At 54.9% G+C, this 18986-nt stretch overlaps 1 protein-coding gene across 4 annotated transcripts in view; it reads left to right on the plus strand.

The window, feature by feature from the left end:
• The first annotated feature begins 272 nt into the window (after nucleotides 1–272).
• The window catches only part of PLCG1 (phospholipase C gamma 1), a 41645-nt gene continuing 22931 nt past the window's right edge, over nucleotides 273–18986 (plus strand). For all 4 annotated transcript variants that reach the window (XM_053993100.1, XM_053993102.1, XM_053993101.1 and 1 more), the window contains exons 1-3: nucleotides 273–476; nucleotides 18045–18197; nucleotides 18565–18658. In XM_053993100.1, coding sequence (XP_053849075.1) covers nucleotides 275–476; nucleotides 18045–18197; nucleotides 18565–18658 — 449 coding nt within the window. In that variant the 5' untranslated portion in view covers nucleotides 273–274. The remainder of the gene's footprint in view (nucleotides 477–18044; nucleotides 18198–18564; nucleotides 18659–18986) is intronic.

An 18986-nucleotide genomic window follows, 5' to 3' on the forward strand; every position in this document is an offset into this window, starting at 1 on the left:
GGCACTGGCATCCCGCACCACGAGGGGACCCGCTGCGCGGGGATGCTCCGGCCCCCGGGCGGGCAGAGCCGGGTGCGCGTCCCCGCCGCGCTGCGCGTCCGCGCCCGCCCCCGCGCCGGCAACGCTCCGCCCCTTCCCCTCCCTCCTCCCTCCTCCTTCCTCGCTCCTCCTCCTCCTCCCTCTCCTCCTCCGCCTCCTCTGCTCCCCTCCCGCGGTGGCGGCGCGGGGCGCGGCGGGGCTCGGGCGCTCCCGCTCCCCTTTGTTCGCCGCGCCGATGGCGGCCGGGCCGGGCGCCGGCCCCGGGGCGCCCAGCGAGGCGGAGGCGGCGCAGCTCTGCCGCAGCCTGGAGGTGGGCACCGTCATGACCCTCTTCTACTCCAAAAAGTCGCAGCGACCCGAGCGGAAAACTTTCCAGGTGAAGCTGGAGACGCGGCAGGTCACCTGGAGCCGCGGCTCCGAGAAGGTCGAGGGGGCCGGTGAGTGCGCGGCGGGGGAGCCCGGCGGGAAGGGGCGGCACAGGGGCTGCGCTCCCTCGGGCGGGGCTGCGGGGCCGGAGCCCTCCCGGGAGCCGCCGTTCGGGGAGCGCCGGGGTTCGGTGGCGAGGAGGAAAAAAAAAAAATAATAATAAAAGGAAAAGAATGAACCTCCAGGCTCTCCGTGCCCGGCATCTCCCCGCGGGCAGCCTGGGGGGCGGAGAGGGGTCCGGGTCCCGGCACGGGGCCGACCCCGACCGCCCTGTGCGCGGGGGATGCGCGGGGGATGCGCGGGCCGGTACCGCCGCTGCCCCCGCCCAGCGCCGCCTCCCAACTTTCCGCATCCCTGTTCGGCACCAAACTTCCCCTGGAATAAACGCGGTGTTTTCCCGGGTGGTGCCTTGGCGAGCAGCACCTAAGGGCTGTAGGGAACCTCAGAAGGAGGCAGGATTAGTGTGAGCCCTTTTGCGGTTGCACCTCGGAGCAAGAGATGAGACCAAACGGAAAATGTTAAACAGTAGGAAAACCAACCCAAAATATTGTGCTGTAGTTCCGTCCTCTTCCCCGACCCTCTGCGCATCAGCCCGAGGGTGATGGCACAGGGTCAGGTGAGCCCCGGCTTCCTGTGCTGGATGGGGACAAGGAGGACAGAGGAAAGGATGCGTAAGAAACCTGAGTGTAAAACCGGGTTTCTTATGCATGGGCGTAAGGTGGGAAGGGGGTGCGATCTGGCATGCTCTGCACTCTTAAACTTGGTGTTGGTTTCCCAGGTTTTCTTAAATTATCCTTCCTGGCCCCGTGTGCACCAGCACGAGGACAGGGTCTCTGTTCTGTGTGGGACATGAGGAAGAGGGGACGTGCACGAAGGCCAAGGGTAGCAGAGCTGGTGCTGGCTGTGGCACTGGCCTTCCCCATGCTGAGGGATGTGACTGAGGCTCAGCAAGGCCAGGGAGGGGTTGTCATCTCTCCTGGCAAGTGCTGCTAGTCCAGGATGGAAAGCTGGGACGCTGTTAGTACAAGGGGCTTAGATGAGGAAAGGGCACGGAGATGGTGGCCACATCTCTGTGGCAGGTCCACAAAATGCAAGTCTGGGCCTTTGGTTTGCCCTGAGACCCTTCAAGTCCTCTACCTTCCACCCTGTGGTGTCTGCAGGCAGATCTGGAGGGAGCCTTGGGCTCCTTTAGCATCATGAGGATGTGAAGCTCCCCCATCTCTTTCCCAGAATGGCCTGTGGGAGCGATGAGGCAGTGTGAGAGGGAGGAGAGAGCAGCATTCTATTGACCCTGGGCTTAAGTTGTTCTCAAACTCAGGCAGAGCAAATGTTGGTTTTGCTGGAGATTCTGGTCTTGGGCAGAGCTCACAGACCACGTGTGCCCATGGGGGACAGAGGTCCCCACTGGTGTCTGCATGGGTGATTGTTCCTGGGACAGACCTAGGTGTGTCCCTGTAACCTTTGGGGGAAATCTGGAGAACTTCAGTTTCTGTACCAGAACTGTGGGCCTGACAATGATAAAGCCATGGCTGCAAGGAATTCTTGTGCTGAGCAGGCATCCAAGAGCAGAGAAAGCAAAGAGAGTGTCCCAGGGACTGAGATGATTGTGTTTCTTTTAATGTCACAGAGGAAAATTCCTTGGGGCCTCTCTGCTGTGCCACAGGCAAGGTGTCTGGCTGGTGGTTTTGGGCTCTGGGCTCCCCATGTGTGCCTCCCAATGCCCGTGGTGTTCCCACACTATGTGTGACCCTCCCAAGTGGCCAGGTTGGCCTTGCTGGACACAGAGAACATCAGGCTGAAGAGCTGCTGTATCTTCAGCCCCATCTCTCTGATGCCAGATGCTTTCCCCATGGCATCCTCTCTCACCAGAGCGACTCACCCTGTCCTCAGTCCCCTCCTCTGGTGTCACCCAACACCCTGAGCTTGCAGGGCTGAGGAGCAGAGCTTTGCTTTAACACTTCCTGGACAGTACTGTGGGGCTCCAGCTGGAAATACCAGCCTGTGTACACAAATAGTGCCTGGGTTTCTAGGCAGGCAAGGCAAAGCCATGGGATCGATGGCCAGCAGTACTAGGTTCTTGGCCAGCTTCCCTATTTTTATCTGGATGTGCTTTCTGGGCAGAAAGAGGATGCCTGGGAAAAGCCAGGTGTGTGACAGCTCCACTTCAAGGTATTCTCCTCCTGGCTTATCTCCTTGAGGTCAACATTGCCACGGCCATGGTGGGAACCAGAGGGGGAATAATCTGGAGTTGAGCTCATTGCTTTCAGTGCAGGGTAGTGTCAGCCATGGGCAATGACTGATCCAGTTCTCCCCATGAAGACAAGCCATGCCAGCATAGGGAGCAGTAGGCTGGGGCTGGTGGGAAGACTGGGTTTTACTTTTTGTGGTGGTTCTGGTTTGGCCTCAGCTTGCACTATGAGCAGCGTAGCCAGCTGTCAGGAGGTGAGATGTTCCTTCCCATGGAACAGCATCTCCACCAAATGGTGTCTGGGGACTCACAGGTCAAAGATTGCTGTGTTCGTGGGTCAGTAATGGATGTTCTTGTGTTTCTTGAGAGCTGGAGACCACCAGGGAGTTTTAGACCACTCTGGATACATGTTAAATGTCTAAGTAGGAATGATTCTGGGGTTTTACCCTTTTCAGAACAGGTGAACATCCACAGTGTATCACATATGGAGGTTTTGGGCTTGGGGCATGTCTGTGTGGATGGCCATGTCTTGGAGAGGTCTGTCTCCGTGGACACCAACTATAGAGGAGCTGTGCTCCTTTCTCTGCTCCTGGTGGGTTGTGCAGAAAGGAGATGTGTGTTTGTCCCAGGGAGGGATGGGCGAGGATGGGGGACCTGGCTCCATGGCTGACAGTGTTGGGAAGAGCATAGCCCCTGTGGCTGCAGCTTGGGAAGCTCCTGTTGCAGGGTGGGCAGTGCATGAAGGGACAGAGGTCAGGTGGCCTCTAGCACATGGGCTAAAGCTGCAGTGTGCCAGGAGGAGAGGGCTCTGGGCACAGCCACTGCCATCGTTCCTCGGTGTGGTGGTGCTCATTTTGGAGCTTTGCCATCACTGTCAGAGGTGTCGTGGAGCAGCTGCTGCCCCAGGATCTGCGGGGGCTGGTCTGTCAGTACTTCTGATCTCTGCTGAACTCTGGTGGGCTGCAACAGGCAGCCAGTTCTTTGCCTTGAAAACAGTGTTTGGGTGGTGCTTGGCTTTCTGTGCACACTGATGTGGAGCTTAGAGGGGAGCAGAGCCTGAGCAGGCTGAAGGTCACCCCACTGCTGGAGAGAGGTCCAGGGAACCCCTGTCCTCTGTGCCTTTGGTGCCTCAACAGCCTGGTGCTGTCAGTCTGAGGTCCCTCGCTCTGCCATGCTGCCGTGCCCAGAGGTGATGTGCCACCTTTATTTCAAGTTACTGAAGCCAGCAGGGTCTGACTGGCCTCTGCAAGGAACTTCTGGCACTTAAGGATGAAGGTCTCTCTGTGCTTTAGCATCTCCTAACAGCAGTGAGGTAGGAGCAGGGGGCTGCTGGCTGGGGAAGAGCCTGTGTAGATGTGGCACCTGGGGGCATGGTTTAGTGCTGGGTTAGTGGTTGGACTGGATGGTCTCAGAGGACTTTTCCTACCCTAATGAATCCGTGATTCTGCGAAGGGTTGGGTGGCATCACCACATGTGCTGCAGATGGACAGGTAACCAGCTGGCCTCACTGGCCACCATGGAGCTGGCCAGCCTTGCCTGCCCATGAGCCAGGAGGTGCTGGGGGACGGAGAGCAGAGAGTGTGGCTGGTGTGACAGCCCTCTCCTCGTCCCCTGCTTTGTGACCCTTGTGTAGCGCTTTGTGAGCGCTGCATAAAGACACTGTGTGTGTCCCCCACGTCTGCCCTCCGTGAGCAGCTCTGGCTGGGCAGCAGGCAGAGCAGGGCCTCCAGCCAGCTGGGCTGCCACATGAGAGCCTCTTCTCTTGGACAGGACCCTGCTCCTCCTCGAGCTCTTCAGCTCACTCCAGAGTGACGGGAATCTCCATGAGCTGAGGGCTGGGGAGGAGGGGTAAGCTCCCCTGGGCAGGAAGCCTTTCCCTTTCCAAAGCAGTTGCCTCCTTCTCCTGTACTTCTTCAAAACTGTGCAAAATGCAATCCAGGTTTGTGCCAAAAAAAAAAAAAAAAGGCTTTTTTTTTCAATTAATACTTGTTTTTGTTCATAGGATTCCAGCCAGGTTTAATTACCAATGCATTGCTTTCTTGCTAATCAGCTCTGCAGAGGGCCTGGCTGCTACAATAGGAAGAGTGCTAATAATTTTCTATTCTTTTTGTTAAGCACCCAGAGCAAAGTAGAGCTAATCCCTCAAGTCAGTTGTCTTTCATGCATTTTTTTTCTTTTAAACTTCCTGTGTTAACTGATTCTTTATTTTTAATAAAAAAGGGTCTTGCATTCTTACCTTCTCATGCTGGGGGGTTTATAGGCCAGCTTCAAATTGAATTGTTTGCCTTGAAACACGTCAGAAAATTCAGAGAGTTTGCTCAGAGAGTGAGCTGAAAATTTGGAGCAGATGTTTGTTTTATAGGGGAGAGAGAGGAGAAAAAAAACTACCTCACAAAAACCCTGGTTGCATTCTTGCTTTCAGTGAAATGAGCTCAGTCCCTTGGAGGTGGAGAAAAACCATCGCCCGTGTAAAAGAAAAGAAATGAGCTGTAAAATATTAATGCAAAGTGGCTCTGAAGTGTGGCTCGTACTCGCCTCAGCCGTTTCAAGCACCAGCTTCTTTCATTAGTCCACTGGGGCACAGCTTCTTTAATTATGTTTTTTTTTTTTTCCCTAAGCTGATGAGCTTGGAGCTCTTAAGAAGCGAGTGAGCCAGAAATGGTTTTCAAGGATAAAATAACTTCAGAATGAGCTCCTCTTGGGGTGCAGGATGGCTCCTGCACTGGAGGGTCCCCTCCTGCTCCTCCACCCATGGATGCAGGATGCAGCCCCTGCAGTGGGCAGGAATGGGAGGAGGGAGCTCCCCCTGAGGTGCCTGGAGCTGGGGTGGGAAGGGGAGAGCGAGGCTTGTGACTGTTGGGATGGTTGAAGCTTCCCCCGCGACTCTCTGCTGTGGCAGCTTCTTGAGGGCAGGTTTTTGGTGTCCCCCTTCCTGCTAACAAGGGCATTTGTGCTACCCACAGAGCAAGTGAGCTCAGCTCTGCCTTCACCTCCAAACTGAAACAGCTTCTTCCCTTGCTTTGCATCCCTTTGTCATCCCAGTTTTACTCTTGGTAGCATCTTCCAGGAGGAGCAGGTTAGAAAACCCCTCGCCGTGCAGTAAGACATTACCTCTTCCCTTGGCATCTCAAAAGCTTCTCTGCAACCTGGAGAGCAGCTGGAAGTTGGCTGGCTGGTGTTTTCCTCTAGTACCTGCACCCACGTCATCCATCCATCTGGTTCCTTCCTCTGCCAGTCAGCCACGTGGAAGGAATTGGCTTATGGGGTTCAAGCCCGCTAATTAGAATGTGCTGGAGAGGTTTTGCAAAGTCTTGGACTGATTATTTCTCACCAACATCAAGGGGCTGAGTTTTTCAGGGCTTGGCTTTCTCCTTGCCCTGGCTGGACACCATGTGTGGCAGCAGGAGCACCTGAGTGAGGTGGATCTGAACATCTGGCCTTGCAAAGCGTGTGCCAAGAGGTGCCACGCTCAGTTCTGTCACCTCCCGTCACGGGGGGCTGTTCTGTTGTGGGGTTTTATACAGGACTTCAATGTGCCCCATCTGCACGCTGAGGAGCTGAGCCAGCAGCTGCCCAGCCCAGTCTGGGATCTCTGCTGCTCTGTTTGAGCTGCCTTGCCTGCACAGCATGGGTGGTGGGGATGATCATCCTTATCTCAAAGCCTTTGCTGGCTCCTTATCTGGTGGCAGTGGCTGCCCTGTGAACACCCCCAGGACATGCTGACTGTCAAGATGCCCCCCTGTCCCCGTGTGAGCAGGCGTGTGACCTCCTGCATATCTTACAGATTGCAGACACAGGAGGAAAGGCTCTGCAGCCTTGAGTCAGTGCTAAAGTCCCCAGCCCTGAGCAGCCCTGAGGTCCCAGTCCCCAAGTGCTGCATGTGGCAGGGCAGGTTTGGCCAGTGAGTTGCCCAGGAGTGCAGACTTGGTGTAAATTCTGTGTTCCTGGGAGCCTGGGCACTGCTCTTTGGCTGGGACTGTCCCCTCCAGAGAGCACTGGGGCTGTTGTGTCCTTTTGGAACTGACCCACATCAAAGTGTGCTGTGATGGGCAGCCTGGCCAGGATGTAAAACTTGGGAACACTTGGAATGGAGCAGGAGCTCTCAGAACAGACCCTCACTTGCAGTTTTGGCTACATCACACAAACTTCTGCTTGGGTTGCAGGCTTATTAATGAGCTGCAGCAGCTCAGCCTCTGGACGGCAGCTTCAGAAGCTGCTGGAAGTGGAATACGTTTGATTGTGTGTCCTGCTGAAGTGGGATCCTGCTGGGGTTGGCTTGACAGGCAGCTTGTGCTGAGCATCCCATCCAGGCCATGGGACAGGCTGGCAGGAGCTGTGAGCAGCCTTTGGGATCAGCCTGTGATTGCTGTCCTGCAGGCCTGTGGGAATAGCCCAGCACCACACTGGTGGTGGGCTGTGGTCTGGTAGGCGAAGAGGCCAGCAGTGACAGTCTGTGCCCAGTGCTGGGTCAGCCAAGAGCTGGCTGCTGGCTCTGGGCTCAGAGGTGTGTGACAGTGGCTCTAGCAGCCGTGTGGCCTGGCACAGCTGCAGCCAGCCCCCGTGCTGTGTCCCTGCTCCTGAGCTGCTGCAGGTTCTGTGAGACCCAGTGTAAAGCTCACAGTGCAGGAGGGTGTGGGGAGTCCAGGAAGAACTTGCAGCATGTGGTGAGGAGGTGTGGGCCTTTGAGCACAGAAAACCCGAGCAGCTCTGAGTTTAAAAACCATTGGCTGCACCTTACCATGCAGTAGAAGGAAATGGGTGAAGTCAGTGGAGAAGAATTTTTACTTTTCTAGTGTTCTCTGAGGTTTAAGGGCAGTAGAAATCAGAAACTTGAAGCTCTTACAATGCTTTTGGAAAGTTCCCTCCCTACATCCTCCTTCTTTCCCCTTGGCCAAACAAGCTTGGCAAGTGGATGGTGGAAGATTATGCTGGAATAGAGCAGCTAGAGGGATACCTGTCTAGAGAAGGATAAAAGGAGAGAGCAGCTCTGGGTGTTCAACAGATGCACAGCAGCTGTATGGAGAGAGCTGTGTGGTGCCTGACAGCTGGGGATGCTCACAGAAACCTGTGGGGCTCCTCAGCTCACTTGCTCGTGGTGGTGGCTGCTGCTGGTGCCCCCTATGAGATCAGTTCAGCATCCAGCCCATCCCCTGCCAGTGGCTGTCCTGCCTGCACGGGGGTGGCTGCCTGGCTGATCTCATGGCTTCTCCCTGCTCATCTGTTCCGCCGAGCGTGGTTTTGCTGCCGGAGGTGTTACATCAGACCATGGTGGGAGAGTGTCTTCCAGACCAGGGAGAGCTCTCAGGAAGGGACGTGGTGACAGCAGCCATTCCTAATGGGACTCTCTAGTGCTGGAAAAAGCTTTCCTTTAAAATGGTTTCAATCTTTGAGTATTTTTATTTTGAACAAAGTGCTTTTTTATGTGGAAAAAGCTTTTTGACATTGATTCCAATGAGAAACTTCCTCATTTCTGAGAATTTTCTGCCTTTCTGGAGTTCCCCCAGCACTCGGAACTCTAGGCCAGTGCCGTCTGCTTCTGATCTGCCAGGCTCAAGCCTCCTGTCCCAGGTGTCCTTGTCTCTGAGCACCTTGCTGGATCTCTCCTTGTCATCTATTGAACACCTTGATACACTGGATGGCAGGAGGATTCAGGATTGTGGAGCACCCAAACAGCCGTGGGCTGTAGTCTCTACAGAAGCTGGCCACACTATGGCTGTACAAGTCAGCAGAGCTTTAGGATGCTGCCAGCCCATACTCTGAAAGTCTCTGTGATTTTCAAACTGCTTCTTAGCTCCATCTCTGCTGTGGTCTGGTGGCTCTTTAGCCTGATCTGGGGTCCTGAATTTGGCTGGCTGGGGAGCCATGGAAAGATTTCCAGAATCTGGGATGGACCTCTCCCTTGTTTTCCTCTGCAGGTCCTCCCTTCTGTTTTTAAACATCTGTGGCTCTGAGGTTTTGGTCAGTCCCTCCTTGTGCTGTCAGTAAGGTGCCCCAGAGCGTTCCTGGCTGTCCTAGCCAGGGAAACTCATGGTGATGGTTTAAAATCATCCCAGGGAAGGTCCAGCACATGATCTCCTGTGATGTGAGATGTTCTGCTGAGCTGTTTGCCCACTGGCCTTAAGGATGCAGTGGCCAAAAGCCACAGCAGAAGGGGCAGGACTGTGACTTACAGGTTGTGGTTTTTCCCCAACCCATTACAAACACATTTATTTTCTTTTTCTTGGAATATGACTCTTTTTTTTCTTGCCTTAACATATGGAATCCCAGAGCTGTGCAGCCTTGTGTTTGCAGCCCACCCCCAGCCTTTATCCATATGGAGGAGTGTGCAGGACTCCTGCCTTCCCAGTCGTGGTCCTTTGGGAAGCAACCTACTGGCTGAAGCGTTGTAGGGACAAAGGTTGCCATTTCTGCTAGCTCCAAACTCCATCCCCCAGGAGCTGGATGTGTGGTGTGTCCCCTGCACAGCCAGGATCCCAGTGCCTGGAAGGATGGCTGCAGGAGGGCCACTGTGCTCTGGGTGACACGCAGCCATGCTGTGGGTGCTCTGCTGCCTCCTGACTCTGGGAGCTGCTCCAACTGTCCTGCTCTCCATCTTTGCTGGAGCTCCTCTGGTTCCCTCTGTGGTATCCTGTGCTCCTCTCCTCCTGGGATCCCATGCAGAGCCCCATCCTGCTCCCTTTGAGCGTCACCCGTGGCAGGGCCACACCAGGTGGAGCTGGAAATCGCCACATCCAGGCCGGCTGTCACTGCAGGCTGTGCTCTGCAGGGACGCTGGGCACAACAGCTGCTTGAGAGTCTTTTTCCTGTTTACTTGCTCCCAGAAGTGCTGATGGTGTGGTGATTACAGGACATCCCCCCTGCACGTGCCAGTGCATCCTTCATCCCTCCTCCTGCTGCTCCTCGCCTCTGCTGGAGTAATCCTCAGCCCAGGTCAGAGCACGGGGCTGGCTGCAGGTGGGGGCTTGGCCATGCTGGGAGCAGGGACTGTCCGAGAGGACTTTCACCCCCTTGGCTCCCTGCCCTGGAGATCTGTGCCCCATAAATCTGCTTCCCAGCTGGCAGGAGGTGGGGCAGGGGCTGGCTGGGTTTGCTGAGCATTTGGACACTGCCTGTCAAGGTCCTTCTTGGTGTGAGGCTCTCATGCCCCTGGCTCATCAGAGCAGAGCACAGAGCCTGCTGCCTCGTCTCTCCAAGCTCCTGTGCTTGGATACTTGCCCTTGGACATCACTCATCCATCTCTGGCTCCTCTTGCCAGGATTCCAGGGCACTCTGGATACCCTCCTTCTCTCCTGAGCTTGCAGTCCTTGTCCTGTTAATCCCTGCCAGCTCACAGCCCTCCTCAGCTTCAGAAGACCAAAAATCTGTATCACTGATTCCAGAGCAGACCCCAGGCAGTGCCAGGGCAGTGGGGAGTTGGCTGTGCTTGTCTCTATGTCCCAGCAAAGCAGCAGAAATTGATTTTTATTGGGTTTTTTTTTTCCCTCTTCTATGTCTCACATGTCCTGTAGTGCCTTATGTCAGCCTGTTCTCAAGGTCTTGCTGCTAGCTGGATTATTGTCTCTGTAACCTCCAACAGCTCAGGCTCTGGGGCACGTTGTGAAGAGCTCTAGAGGTGAGGGAATGAAATTTTTGGAGCATTGGTACATCAGGCTTGATATGAACCATGGAGCAGGTTGGAGTACAAACAGGAAGAGGTCTCCAGTTCTGGGGACCAAATAAATCCCAGGTGAGGTCATTTAAAAAAACAGTCCCAAATGGTTTCACACCATCACCATGAGCTTCTGCTTCTCTCCCATGAACTGAAAATGCTGTCGTGTGCCAGGGCAGTGTCTGCTCAGTGCCTGGACATCTTCAGTTGGATGGTGCTGTAAGGAAGTGCCATTGGCTGCTTATCCCCCAAAATCTTGCCCTGGCGTTGGAAGGTGAAACCAGTCCAGGGGAGTCCCAGCGTGGTTAGTGCAGACAGAGCAAATCTGGTGGAAAGGGAAGAGGAGAGTCGCTGTTTCCATTTCTAACCACTTTGGGACAGGTTTGATTTCTCCAGCAGCTCTCTGGTAACTTTGTGTCTGGTTTGTGTTGGGGTGGGTAGAAGCACTCAGGTGGAGAATCCAAGGAGGAGGAGGTGACAGGAGGAGGTGCCTCTCTGCATTTAGTGGTTGAGATGGTCCAGCCCGTGGGCCTCTCTGCAGAGTGGCACAGAGGGAGATCGAGGGGAGGGCACGCATCTGGAAGTCACATCTGTGCTCTGGCAAATACTCAACCCTGCCAGTCTCAGAACAGCTTTTGGGTTGAGCATGGGATAGGAAGGGGTCAGGCTGATGTGGTGACCTCGAACAGCTCAGCAGCAGATGGGATCTTCATCCTTCTCTTTCCAGTGTTGCCCTCACACTGCAGAGTTCAAGCCCTGGTAGGGACAGGGACAAGCCACTTCCCTGCTGCCCACTGAGGGTCCTGGCCAGCAGGCATCTCTGCTGTAAATCGCTGTCACGGGAACTTGATTGCATCATCTGGTGGGGTGGATGAAAACTGAGTCACAGCATTTGAACATCACTGACATTTGCTGCCACTGTGACAAATCTTTTCTGTCCTTTGGTTTTCACTCCTTGCCTTTGTGCCCTGTCCTGGGACGATGTCTCCAACTCTTGTCTCCAGTTGCTTTGTGACAGGGCATGACCCTTGGGCATGAAAGTTGGGAAGGCACCTTTGTTGAGTGCAGAAATCCCCAAAATGCTCCAAGGAGATCTTGCTGCTGTTGGACACTCAGGTCCCCGATCCACCTCTGCCAGGGTTTCCTCAGTGGCCCTGCCAGGCTCCCAGCTGTCAGGCTGTGAGCTGTGCATTCAGAACTGCTGGATTGCCACCTCTGCCCTTCTGTCCTGCTTGGTTTCTGCCAATCTGCTTGGTCCCATCCCTTTCCCCTCACTGGTAGTGAGCACTCTGGCTGGCTGAGAGCCTGGAACATCAGTGACCCTGTAAGGTCCAGGAGAGGGATGCAGAGATGTTGCACAGAAGGGTTCCCTCTTCAGCCCTTCCATGAAGGACCTGCCCAGAGAGCAACTTCCTTCAGCCTCTCACCCTCTTCCATGCTGAGGCACAGCATGTATTGGTGCCTCATCAGTCTGTCCCTGCCCACCTCTGGGTCTCCTTACAGCTGTAAGGAGATCTTCCCTGGAGGGAGGAAGAATGGCACAGGCAGGAGCTGTGCTCACAGACCTTCATCCCATCCTCCCTCTGGTTTATTCTGCTCCTTAAAGGCCATTGCATTTCTCACCCAGGCAGGGCTGAGGGGGATGGAACCTGCCATGCCATGCAGAAGAAAGGTCACCTTGGGGGTGCACTGGGGAGCCTTCCCTAGGCAGGCTGTCCAGAGCACCAGTGCTGAGCTTCCCCTTTCCAGATGAGTCAGTGGAACTTTGTGCCTCTCAGACGGGGCGATGACTGAAGGGTCTCTGCTGGCTGCCACCAGCCTGATTTCATCTGGGACAGGGACACCAACGTCTTCAGAGCAGCATCTGTGGAAGCAAAAACTGGGGCTTTGCCTCAGCTGGAGCAGCTCTGCCTCTCTTTGGGGTGGAAATGTGTTCCCGTGTCCTGTATGGTGACTGTAACAAGTCCATGGCTCTCAGAGGCGCCAGCCTTGCATGTGGCAGTGGGTACGACCAGCAGCCCTGGATACCCAGCTTGGGATTTGGTACAAAACCCCACAGCTCCACAAAGACAACATTTCCATGGAGGACAAGAGGGAGCCCCAACACATTCCAGGAAGATTGCTGGAGCCCTCACCTGGCATTTGCCATCTGCTGCCTGTTTCCTTGAGCCCCCCACTGGCTGTGGGCTGAGGCTGTGAGGTAGCAGCATCCTGCTTTGCTCACTTGGAGGATCAGCTTTGGTTTTTTTATGCATATCTTCTTGTAGCTGAGGGTGAGCAGGAGAGATGTGCTGATGATAACAGGTCAGGCAGCTGCCAGCCCACAGCTGCCTCTGATTCTCACATCAAGAGGATGTTCAAGAGCTCTTGAAGGCCACCTGCATGAGGCTGATGATGGCAAGGCAGCCTGGGAAGAGGCCACGGTGCCCTGTAGAAGCAATGTCTGGGCAGGACCTCTGCCTCCATGCTCCAGCCCCTAATGTGGGATATGTGTGGGGTGGAGGAGGGGAGGTCTCTTCCTCACATCCTCTCAGCAGCATCTCCTAATCTCCCTGCACATCTCCTGCAGCTTCCTCTGCAGGTGATAAGGATTTTGTGGGGGGGAGCAGGGGAGGGAGGAATAGGAGCTCAGCAGCCACAGGACATGTGATGGGGGCACAGCAGAGGCTGTGGCAGGCAGAGGCTCGGGCAGGAAGCCCCTGTGCCCACAGAGCAGCCAGCACGTCCCCACGTGCCCTGCATGGGCTACCCAGGGCACGCTGCTGGCACTGCTGCCCCTTCCCAGGTGGTGTTCAAGCTCCCTGCCAGATCCTCTCACTCCACATTGAGTGACAGGATTGCTGAGAGCCGAGCCAGGATCTGAGTCGGGATCCAGGCTAGCCCCAGTCACCCTGGCTAGTCAGGAGCTCCCTGTTGTCCCATCTCCAGCCCACTGAGCAATTCTTCCCCCAGCATCTCCCCTCCCAAGGTGCTTTCTGCATGGGTGTTGCTGGCACTGGGGTAGTGATATTGAGTCAATTGCTTCATAGCAAAATCCAGTGGCTTGGAGCAAAAAATCCAGTTTGCTGATGCAGGTGAGATGAAGCACCTTGTTAGAGCAACCTGAGACACAGCTGAGCTGAGTCTGGAGGGGAAAACAGCTTTGCCTGCTTCTTTTCCTGAGGCAGAAGTACCACTGATCCCCTAGGCACCAGGATGGCTACTCCCCGGGACAGCAAGGGAAGTGAGAGGATGCTTTATGTGGATTTGAGTGCTTAACTGAAACGGCTGAGTTGCCTTTTAGCTCACAGGGGGTGAGGGATGCTCTGGGGCACAGGGTGCTGCTGCTTTGGTGATTGTTGGCCTCCGTGGGTGGCTCAGCCGTGCTCCCTGCCCTCTGAAAAACCAGTTAAGGTCAAATGAGAGGCCTCAGCTGGTTTCTTGCTGTCCTGGATAAGCCATCTGTTAATGGCACTGGCTCTTCCTCTGGAAACCTGATAGGCGATGCTGAGCAGCGGAGGGGGATGCGGTAACCTCGTCTGTCTCCGAGCAGGGATGTTCAGCTCACCCTTACTGTGCCTGCCTTAGGCTTGTCGATGAAGGGAAGCTTGTGGCCTTGAGAGGTTGAGCTGTTGTCACTCTGAGCACCAATACTAATGTGACGTGCGCTCCTAATTGGTTGGGCTGAGTGCTCGGCTTGCTCCGAAGGGGATGCAAAGGGCAGGACCGCACTCGGCGTGTTCCTTACGGGTGCGACACGCGTGTCCTACGAGCCACCCCAACTCCTCCCCCGTGCCAAAGCCCAGCTCAGGCGGGTCTGCCTGACTGCCCCCGCAGCCCGGTGGGGATGGGGCTGTGCAGGGCAGAGCCGGGGCTCGGCAGGGGGAAGGGGCTGGATGACCAGCGAAGGGCAGGGACGGGCTCCAGACTGAGAGGTGCTGAGGGCCCTGGCCCCCGGCCAGCGGAGCACTTAGAGCTCGCCCGGCCCATCCCGAGCTCCCGGGGGAGTTGTGGTGGGTTTTCGTTGTTCTTGCAGGCGGTGTTGGGTTGCAGCAGCAGAGCCAGGGGCAGGGCTGCTGGTGGGGGAACACCCACACCCGGCTGGTGGGTGCCAGCAGGAGCAGGTGAGCCAGGATCCTCCTCCGGGCTCCTGCAGCTCCTACCGGCCCCACTGCTGGCCCAAATGTCCGCTTCAGGGGGCTTCCAGTGAAATATTAAAAGGGAGGTGGCACTGCTTTGCTCCCCACGCCGTTGCATAATAGATTTTGCTTGTATTTTAATCACATGCACAACCATGTCTTTTTCCTTTTTCTCCCCGGGGGCCACCTGACCCTCTGGTGCCCCTTCCAGTGATGGGAAGCCTGGGGATGACCACATGGCTGTGCTCAGTGGGATCCACAATGCTAAATAGCAGGAAGACTCTTTTTTTAACCTCTTTTTCTTTGCCAGAGTGAGTAGGCTGGAGGCTTTTCCGCTGCCCCCGGGCAGGATCAGTCCATCTCAGCCAGCTGAGGTCGGGCTGGGCTGGCAGTGACCCCGTGGCTCTCACTGCACCATTTCTCCCCAGGGAGATGCAGACCCAGCAAAGCCTGTTGAGGGGGTGGGTGTTTGTTTGGAGGCTGTCCCTGATAAACCCATCCTGGAAAGTAATCTGGCTAAATGCTCTTTTTGTCAGCTTTTAATTTTTTTTTTTTTTTTAATTTAATCAGTTTTCCAGCTTTCCAAAAATCCTCTGGAGGTGGCGATTTTGCAACCCTCAGAGTTTGTTCCAGGCTGTCCTTATCCTTACACATTACAACACCCTATCCATCAGCGGGTAAATGAGGCTTGGATGAAGTTTCAGTTTTAAATGACTTCAAGGGTGGATCTGGTTTTCATGTAACCAGAGGGTAATTTGGTGGGATTTTTTCTTACATGGTGAGGGAGGTGGATCTGGGGTCAGTTTTTTCTTTCTGATGCAACCCACTCCTGCTGAAAGAGGGCTCTTTGCCCAGAAATGTGACTTTTTTTTTTTTTTTTTTTTTTTTTCCAGTGCTGGAGACAAAGGGAGGGCCAGGCTGTTTCTTCTGGCAGTGGGCTGCAGGGAAGTTTGGGAGGTTGTGAAGGGCACAACTGTTTGTAGAGCCATGGGATGGCTCAGTGTGCACTGTGGAACCATGTGGGGAGCTCAGAGCATCTCTGGACTGGATGGGCTTTGCTGCCTCCTTCCCGGAGCCTCTCCTGGCTCCTGTCTGCACACCCTCCCAGGAGGGCTGGAGAGGAGCCAGCCCATTCCAGGCTCCAATCTCATCCGCTGCTCATCCACCCCTGCTTGCTGCTGGTTCTCCTCTGGGGCATCCAGCTCTGCCAGGCTGCAGCAGGGTTCATATTCTATCAGAGAGCTTCCCTCTGCCATCTCTGCGGCACCAAGTTCTTCCCCTCTTGCCACATCCCAGGTGGGATAAGGACCAGTTTGTACACTCGGCCTCCCCAGCACGCCCTGGGAGAGGGCAGCTCTGGGAGGAGGAGACGTGACGTGGCTCACCGTGGTGACAGAGGACTTGTCTTCAGAGGGTTTGCCCCAGGTCACCTGCCCAGGTGTGCACATGGCCTGTGGAGCTGGGACCCCACCAGCTTAACCCCGTGTCTTTGCCCACATCCTTGGTGAGCCTTTCTCAGCAAGGACTGAGTGCAGCCCCATGGTGGGACACATGGGCCATGTCATGGTGCCCATGCCACCACTGATGGGGAAACTCGCTGGTGCTGAGCAGGGCAGAGCCTGCAGTGTCTCTGTGAGACCTGGGCTCCAGCAAAATCCCCCCACCCCTCCTTTCCCTGGTGGCTCCCAGTCCTGTGCTTCCAGAGGGAGGGCCCTGGCTGCTTGGGGATGGTGCCATTTGTGCTTGCTGGGCTTCCTGCTCAGACTCACTTCCTTCCAGCTGCCAGGGGGCCGGCAGGGTGTTGGGGGCGAGGCTGCTGTGCTGCTCTGTGGTGAGAAGAGGGCTGCACAAAGCAAACCCCAGCTGCCTTCCCCAGCACACTCAGGCAGGTTTGGGAGGGTGAGAGAGAGGAGCAAGCAGCTGCAAGTATGCGTGGGCTGGAGGTTCCTGCCCGATCCTCACGGAGGCTGCCCTTTGCCCTAGGAATTCCCTGCGTGCTTCTGTCCTTGATAAGCACCTCACTTGCTCCAGGGCTCTCTTCGCTGCGTGGATTTTAGGTATGCACTTTGTAACACCAGCTCTGCCTCGCTCGCTGGTAACCTGCTGGTGCTCTGTGCAGGGAGGGGTGAGCACAGGGCACAGCCAGCTCTGCAGCATCCCAAAGTGCAGGCAATATGCTTGCAGTGTGGTGCAAAGGCAGGGCAGGAATATTCCAGCACCTTCCTCTGGTAGGTATTACCTGGTAAATTACCATGAAAACTCATCTGGCATGTTTTCCCCCACTGTGTTGGTCAAACCCTGCATCCTCCAAGGACAGGATTGGCCTTCAACCCCACTGTGCGTGTCCTGGATGCAAAGACCTGAGCTGTGATATGGGTTTTTACAGGCTAAAATAACCTGCTGTGTCACTAAGGATATGAGCACACGGGTAAGGTTATGGCAGGGCATGCTAACATTTAAGCTGCCAGACAGCTCCTTTCCAAAGGGTAGATGATGCCTCAAAAAGTCACATTCTTGCTTATTTTAGGAAGCTTGTCTGTCCTTCCTTTGCAGCCCCAAGGAACTGGGTTTTTCTATGCTCTTGTCACAACTTGATGAGCTTTGAAGGGTTATTAGATTCATAGAATATCCTGAGTTGGGAGGGACCCACAAGGATCATGAAGTCCAACTCCTGGCTCTGCACAGGACACCCCCAAAATTCATAGAGTGGTCAGTCTGGATATGTCCTGTGCTAGGCAATGAGCAGGCTGCCACTGTCTCCAGGTGCACCCTGAGTGCTGCACGGGAGCAGGATCCAAGAGAGGATCCCACATTCTTTGTGCTTTACAAGTCCTCCCAAAGTCAATCCCTGTGTCTGCCTTGCTGTGGGGTTTGGAGAGAGCATCGTGTCTCATGCAGTTTAGTGCTGTGGGTGATGAGCAGGTCACATTTCTGTCTAGTTTTAAACTGCAGTAAACAGAAATGAAAGGCGAGATGATCCACAGAGAGTGCAGTAAGTGGAGTTTAATTGGGATGAATTACATGCCAGGTTTGCAGTAATCTCCATCCTGCATTGCTCAGAAGCATCATCTGCTTTGGAAATGTGACTCAGAAATGTTGTTATTTGATTCCCACGAGCATTTAAGAAACTATTTTTCCAGGAAGCAAAATTTTCTTGGGTTTGGGTTGGGTTTCATTCGTTGTTGTGTTGCTTTTTTTTTTTTTTTTTTCCCTTGCTGCTGCTGTTGTTTTCTCTTTGTTCTATGGCAATAGGAGTCTTTTCCCAGAATTTCCTCTGGGGAGGGAGGCTGTGAGATGCTCCTTTACCACTGTCTCTTCAGCTCCTTCTCCTTGCTTAGCACTAATGCTCCAGCATGCTCACAGCTGCCCCTTCCTAGGGATCCCTGTGGGGCAGACATTCAGCCATTTTTGGGGAACACAGAGGTAACTGGGGGAGTTCTGGCTGGGGAAACCTCCTAGGGAATAGTAAGAGGGGGCTGTGCTTACAGGGCTGGGGCTGCCATCATGGGTGCTAACCCAGCTCTTCAGAAGACTAAATCCACTTCATCTGTGCCCTTCCTTCTCCAATGCCATGGGAATTCCAAGCTATTCCCTGAAGGTCTCCTTTGTTTTCCCTTTCTCCTAGTGGATATTCGTGAAATCAAAGAGATCCGTCCGGGCAGGAACTCCCGTGATTTTGACCGGTACCAGGAGGATCCGTGTTTCCGACCAGACCACTCTCACTGCTTCGTTGTCCTCTACGGCACGGAATTCCGGCTGAAGACCCTCAGCTTGCAAGGTAAACTTCTCCTGGCCCTGGGGTTGTGCCAGACAGGGTTGAACCACAAATTCAACCTCACAGGACCCAAACAGTTTGGCTGCTTGGGGACAAAGATAACTCCCAGCTCTTGGGAACTGGAGGGGGAGGGAGTGGGACACGCAGGGGCAAGAGGTCCAGCCAGCCACATCCATCCCTCGGGAGAGGAGCAGGAGCTTGGCAGGGAGAGGAGCCAGCCAGAGCATCTGCGTGGGGGGGAATTGTTACCAGAAGGGGGATGAAGCAAGGAGTAGGGCATGTAAGGTGCTGGGGATAGTCCCAAGAGGTTTGGGTTGTTGATCAAGCCTGTGTGTCCCTTATTCCCACTTCTCCCATGCATTTTCTACAGCCACTTCTGAGGATGAGGTCAATATGTGGATCAAGGGGCTGAACTGGCTGGTGGCAGACACACTGAGGGCACCCACCCCCCTGCAGATTGAAAGGTGAGGAAAGCCTGTCCTTTTCCTGCACTTGTTTTCTTTTTTCCCCCCTTCTGTCTGTTTTGACAGAAAAAGGTGAGCACGGTGATATCTCATTCCCTCTCTGAGCTGTGCTGACCCAGCACTTCTGCCTCTGCACTCCAGAAGCTTCATCCTGCTGACCCCAGCGTTTGATCTCATGCATCAGGGAGAAGGAGTTTGACCACAAATTGATGTTTCTGTGTGTGCACAGCCTGTGTTATCTGTAGCACTTCAGTGCAGAAGCATTTTTAAAGCAGAATGTATTTTTTGTATGAAAATAGGGTAGGCTGCCTGTGAAAGGGGGCAGAGC

Source organism: Vidua macroura, chromosome 17 (assembly GCF_024509145.1).
Source record: "Vidua macroura isolate BioBank_ID:100142 chromosome 17, ASM2450914v1, whole genome shotgun sequence".
Taxonomy (NCBI): Eukaryota; Metazoa; Chordata; class Aves; order Passeriformes; family Viduidae; genus Vidua; species Vidua macroura.